Here is a 6,569-nt window from a genome sequence, read left to right as displayed (position 1 = left end):
AGAGCTTAAGCACGTTCCTTTATTACACACCAGATAGCACAGAGCGTCGGGAAACCAAGGTGACGGATCAGGGCTGAATGAACAAATCCACTGCAATGCTCCCACAACCTCTGGGGAGCTCTTTGCCTCGGCACCAAGAGCTGGCAGGCGCCCAACTTTCCCGTGAACCTCCCCATGCAGCTCTGCCACCCAGCTCTGCCATCCACCTCTCCCCATCGACTTCTACCCATCCACCTCTCCCATGCAGCTCTGCCACCCAGCTCTGCCATCCACCGCTTCCCATCCACCTCTCCCCATCCAGCTCTCCCCATCCACCTCTCCCCATCCAGCTCTCCCCATCCACCTCTCCCCATCCAGCTCTCCCATCCAGCTCTCCCCATCCAGCTCTCCCATCCAGCTCTCCCCATCCAGCCCTCCTGCAGAGGCAGCCTGGATTCTCTCCTCAGAGCATTCCCCGGGAGGGGCTGTCTCCTGGACAGCAGCTGGAGTCCATTACCCTGCATCAAACACTTGACCCTTGGCCATTTTCAGCCACACTTGCTATATTTTATCTTTGCCATGAACACCACAGTAAGGACTAAAGGCTCATTCTCACGTGCAACAGATCCCAGCTTGGGCCAGAAAGGCTACTTTTTTGTCATTTATCACAGATTTCTTTTTCTGCAGATCTTTCTGATCTAGATTTAACCTTGGAAGTCCAACATTGGAAAAGGGGAATAAATTTTTACAAAAACTGTATCTCAAAATGAGTAATTCACAGGAATACATACATTATTTCAAAGCTATTTGTGTAGAAGGGATCATCAATTTGAATTCTTGGGAAGAATGAAAGGGTGGTCAAGCCTAGGACAGGGCTGCCCAGGGAGGGGTGGAGTCCCCATCCCTGGAAGTGCTCAAGGAACTGCTGGACATGGCTCTCAGTGCTCTGGTCTTAACAAGCTGGTGATCAGTCACAGGTTGGACTAAGTGATCTTGGAGTTTTTTCCAGCCTAAATGACTGTTTGACTTTAAAGCCCATCCATCTTGTTCTAGCCATGACCAGGGTGCTTCCCTGGAGCAGGGATACCCAGGAGCGCCCTGTGAGCTCTCTACTGATCAACACCCAAGGCTGTAAGTACTTAAAGCCAGCCACAGCCTTTGGCTCACTTGCAGCTCTGTAACTCCACTGATTCCAAAGGATTTCTCCCTATTTTCACTGTGGCAAATGAGGCAGCAATCAAACCCAGCATTTCAGATTGTGCTATGAAAATGAGCCAAGCCTGCCCAAATGAAGTCCTTACATTTTCTTGAAATGATGTCAGAAAATGCTGGATGAATATGGATGATTTTTCCCAAAAAGAAGTCCCCACACATTTCATTAGGCAGGAATGGCTTGAAATGCCACGTGACAGGAAGCAATCTTCTGAGAGCAGCCACTGGCCACAGTGGTAATGTGGAAAAATGTAAGGAGAGGAAAATGATTTTTAAATTTGACATCTGGAAAACATATCTGGTAGAAGGCAAGCTCCAGAAATACATGTATATTTTTAAATCTAGACAAGTTGCATAACAGACAATTGGTGTCTGTGTTTCCCTTTGCTAATCTCACAATAATTAAATCCTACCATGAACTACTGGTGCTGGAACAACTCCTACTCCTTTACAGAGCTGATAGTGCTGGATAACGGGTCTGAACAGATTCTGGAGCCATTAATAAGCAAAGGAAGCGATCTCCCAGCAGTGCCCAAGGCCTGCAGCATGATATCCTCCATGCAAATTCCAGCAGATGGAATTCACCAGCCAAGCCGCTCCCTCCTTCACTTCCTCCAGCTTCTAACTCCCCTGGCCTGGTGTACCCTGCAAGGATGGGCGAGAGTAGAACAGCCTCCTTTTTCCACAGAATCCACGACTCTACACATCAGCAGGGAAAATTACCATGCAGCTTGTGACCTTGTCACCAAAACTCAAGGTAAGGATAGCAAAGATTTCTATTTAAATAAAATTCTTGCACTTCACTTCTTTGACGATTGGTGTTGCATGTCATTAAACTGCCTATGCTGTATTCAAAGAGAGAAAAGGAAGTGTCCTTGCTGTCCTACAGAATGGATGCTGGTCTGTATTCCCACCATGCTGCATCCCCAGAGGGAAGAGGGTCAAGGGACACCTTCTGAGACCCCAGCTGCAGAGCTGCCCCAGATCTGCAGGCTGCAACATCAGAAGGATGTGGAGCTGCTGGAGAGATCCAGAGGAGGCTCTGGAGCTGCTCCAGGGCTGGAGCCCCTCAGCTCTGGAGCCAGGCTGGGAGAGCTGGGGGTGCTCACCTGGAGAGGAGAAGCTCCAGGGAGAGCTCAGAGCCCTTGCAGGGCCTAAAGGGGCTCCAGGAGAGCTGGAGAGGGGCTGGGGACAAGGGATGGAGGGACAGGAGCCAGGGAATGGCTCCCACTGCCAGAGGGCAGGGATGGATGAGGGATTGGGAATGAGGAATTGTTCCCTGGCAGGGTGGGCAGGCTCTGGCACAGGTGCCCAGAGCAGCTGCGGCTGCCCCGGGATCCCTGGCAGTGCCCAAGGCCAGGCTGGACATCGGGGTTGGAGCACCTGGGACAGTGGGAGGTGTCTGAGCCCATGGCAAGGGCTGGAACTCTGCTCCAGCAGCACTTTCTGCTGGGTTGAATTCTCTGGGACACATCAGTGGATTTTTATTTGGATAAAAAAAACTGGATAGACAGAAACCTTTTAAAAAGCATCAGAATGTTGTTGTCAATTCAACTCTCCTCATAATAACTGGTATATTAAACTTGCAATCTTTTTATCAAAACTGCCATGTCTTGAATTCCAGGATGACGCACCCTAGTTTTTATAGAACTGATATTCAATTCCTGATTATAGGCTTTTGCTGCTTCTGACTGGGTTTTTCCCCTTGCCCTGAAAAGTAGGTGCCTTTCATAATTTATATTTTTTTTTAAAAAGTGAAAGAAATCAAAGTATCAGACCCATCTCAATGTTATGCACTGACAGACTCAGAGGGTGGAGATCCTGTGCTGCCTCTTCCCTCCTGGGTTAGGAACAGTCTGGGAGTGCCTGCAATCACCCCCCCTCCAATCCCAAATCATTCATTTCAAAATGATTTGTGGTTATTTGTGTAACCAGGAAAACAAAACACTAGAAAGGTTGATCCTTTCAAACCACAACATTTTGTAGGGGCATCCTGATTTTGTTAAGTCCTTCAGAACCAGCCCCCCAACGGGGATTTTGCCAGCTTCTCAGTTGGACCCTCTGGGAGACAGGAGCAGCTGCAGGTCATTCAGGTTTCCAGTTCACATTTGATTTTTAAAAAATCCCAGTGGAAATACAATTCTATTTTTTGCCCACAAAACAAACACTTCAGATTCCACCCCATTCCCACTAGAAATTTCTTAAACTTTAACAATTAAGGCAATACAGAAATAATTGCTTGGGTTAATAATTCTGAATTTTAACACAACAGGAGTCACTTTCCAGTCATCCCTTATTTCACACTAAATAAAAGGTCATCAGGATTCCCTCAGCTCCAGCAGATGAGCACAGTGCTCCTCCTCTGCAGGATGCCCTCAGGTTGCAGAGCAGCAGGATCCTCCCTGGCACTGTTGCTTATTTGTAATACAAGCAAAGCATTTCATCTTTCACAGGGATTGGTTTCTTTTCTTTTTTTTTTCTCCATTGTATAACAGAAAGAATTTGTGAATTAATCTGACCAAAGCAAACACATCCCACGATTCCTTCCCAGACAAAACACCCACTGAGATCAACTGTCACTTTTGCTCAGGAGAATCCTTTTCCTATGAAAGAAATGCAAGAATTGGCACCCTCAGTGTATCCTACAATTTTGACTGACACTGAAATTGCTGCAATTCTATATCCAGGCCAAGCACAACAAACTGCTTCTTACTCTTCTCATCTGTAGACAGAAAACTCCATGTAGGTTCCAAAACTCCCTGTATTAGCACTTAGCTGCCTCCATAGGGTTTTTCTAGCCCACATTACTGAGTGTGGGCACAGTTCAACCAAGGAAGGACACTCAGTTTTTTTTGTGGGGCTGGGGACTGCAGTTTTCCAGGTAAGTGCCTGCATGAGCTCACACACATGCCTAAGGCTGCAGCAAAAGCTCCGCAATCCAGCCTGCAGCTTCCTCCCACTAACATCTTTCCTCACCTTCTGGTTTGGATTCCAATATTTATGGCACATGATACCGAGGCCTGCCTTTTGTAATGACCAAAACAAAAAGCTCCTGTTGTTCAAACATCCCCACCCTGCTGCATGTCAGGGACTGGCTGCACAGGGGTACTTACAGGTCGACTTTCCGTGGGTTTTCTCACAATTTGGACAATGATAGATGTCAATGTCTGGTGCCTCTTCTTCTTCCACACCAACACAGCTGGAACACAAGAAGGTAAATCTGACATTAGCCCGATTATGCTCAAGCATAGCATTAATGAATACAGCCCCATGTGTTTGCCATGCAGCTGCACTGACAAGCAGCACCCTGTACAGCTTTGGGGCCCTGTACACTGGTACAGGCTGGCTTCTTGTAGCCTACATTCCTGAGGGCTTCCAAAAGCTGCCAGCCAGAAGCCCACCCAGTAGCCCACTGTGGAACTCCATGAAAATGTGGCAGAGAGACCCACAGATTGTTTTTCCCAAGGAGACTATTTTGCACCTACACAGAGTTCTCCCAGTACCATCCCACATAAAGCCGATTAACAAAACACACCTTCACAAAATATGTGTGGGCAGCTGTGAAGTACCAGAGGGACCTTGGCAAGGGATACCATGTGCACAACTTCCATAGGTCCCACCTCTGCTGCAGTGTAGGAAGATGAGGAGGTGGAGCAGACACCCAGCTCAGCAGCCCTGGCTGTGCCAGGATGCCACCGAGGTGGGTTTGGAGGGGACACACCAGCAGCAGCCCTGGGCACGCCCATGGACAATCCCGTGGGAGCACAGGCTGGGGAGGAGCCAGGCACACAGCTAAGCATTGAAGCACCCAAGACAAGAAGCTGCTGCACAGTGCAAGTGCCAAGCAGCCAGCCAAAGAACCCAGGTGCAGCATGGCACTGTCCTGGCCACGGAGCAAGGGCAATGGGGACTCTGCTCCTGCTGCCTGTGTCAGGAGCAGCCCAGGCTGCAAGGCACCACACAGGGAAAAGGGTTCAGTGGGGTGCTGTGGGATCCATCCCTGGTGCCTTGGCTCCATGGGGGCTTAGCTAGGCAAGATCACCCACCAGAGGCATCAGAGGCACCTTAAGCTCCAGCACGAGGAAGGCTGGATCACACTGTGCTGAGAGCTCTCCTGGGCTTTCTCTACTCCATCTCCTGAAATGCCTCCCCAGTGCTCTGCAGGGAGCAGGGAACAGCTGCCAGTGCTCTGAATCAGCAGAGAGCACCTCTCAGTGCTCCTCAGCTCACAGAGAACAACAACACTGCTTTTCTGCCAAGGAAAAGGCATGGGCAGGGGTCACACAGTGACACCTCCATGCACAAGGCCACATTCTGTCTCCTGGCATTCCCCAGCAGGGCTGAGCACTGACGAGAGCAGGAATTCAGAGTTTATGGTTCCTGTGTCTGCACGGAGGAAGCAGAGCAGAGGATGGCTGCTCCATCCCAAAGGCCAGGCAGCAGAGTGACCCAGTTCCACCAAGCACCTCCCAGAACCTCTCAGATCATCCTCACTTCGTTCAAGCTCTGTAAGACACCAGCGTGTCCAAAAATCGTTCAGCAATGGGAGAAATTCACGCAGGGTGGACACACCAGCAGCACCTGGTGCTGGTCCAGAAGCAGGAAAGCCATGACCTGGGTGCTGATAAAGGAGGACAACACACAATCCTGTGCCCACCCCTCCCATGAGAGTCCCTGGACCCACTCCCTGAGGGCTCTGGGTGCCCTTGGCAGAGTGTACAGGTGTCCAAGAGCCAACACAAGCGCACCTGGGGCAGGGGAGCAGCTGCCAATGCACTGTGAGCCCCCATTGCCAAGGTGGCTTGGAACCCCCCGCTGACCCCGAGGCCCACGGTGGCGCACGCCACCATCGCAAACCACAGACACACCTGCTGCTGGAGAACAGCAGCAACAAAGCCAAGGCTGCAACCACTCTGGGAAAGGCCAAACTAGCTAAGATACAGCAACACATCCTTTTTATCACCATTGTAACTGTTGTGTCAAAATAAGATCCTGCCAGAAACCTTGGTAGGTATGGTGCCCCTGTTGCAACTGTCAATGTGGGAGCCAGCTCCCTTCAAAACAAAGAGCCCAGGGTGACAGAAGCTCTGCAACTAAAGCCAGAGACACTCTCATCTTTGTGAAGCCAGACTGGGAGCAGAAACCATTATTTTGGATTTTTTTTCATTAAACAGTTACTTGAAAAAATACAAAATTATTGTGTGTCCCTGGGGAGCCAGCACAGAAAACTGAAGTTTGCCAACAGGAAAAATCACCATCAAAACTATCCAGTCCTCGGAATCCTGTACGTATATAGAGGAAAATATCAGATTGGTAGAAAATACCAGAAAAAATAGTAGAAAAATACCAGATTAATCAGTAGAAAAATTAAACAAACC

The 6,569-nt window shown here is 49.3% G+C and overlaps 1 protein-coding gene across 1 annotated transcript in view; it reads right to left on the bottom strand.

The window, feature by feature from the left end:
* The window catches only part of PHF2 (PHD finger protein 2), a 34,460-nt gene extending 28,419 nt beyond the window's left edge, over positions 1–6,041 (bottom strand). Inside the window, 2 exon segments of the mRNA XM_031063514.1 lie at positions 4,305–4,390; positions 5,932–6,041. Coding sequence (XP_030919374.1) covers positions 4,305–4,390; positions 5,932–6,041 — 196 coding nt within the window.
* Positions 6,042–6,569: the final 528 nt, after the last annotated feature.

The sequence above is a fragment of the Geospiza fortis genome, unplaced genomic scaffold, assembly GCF_000277835.1.
Source record: "Geospiza fortis unplaced genomic scaffold, GeoFor_1.0 scaffold394, whole genome shotgun sequence".
Taxonomy (NCBI): Eukaryota; Metazoa; Chordata; class Aves; order Passeriformes; family Thraupidae; genus Geospiza; species Geospiza fortis.
This window is presented reverse-complemented; position numbering and strand designations above follow the sequence as displayed.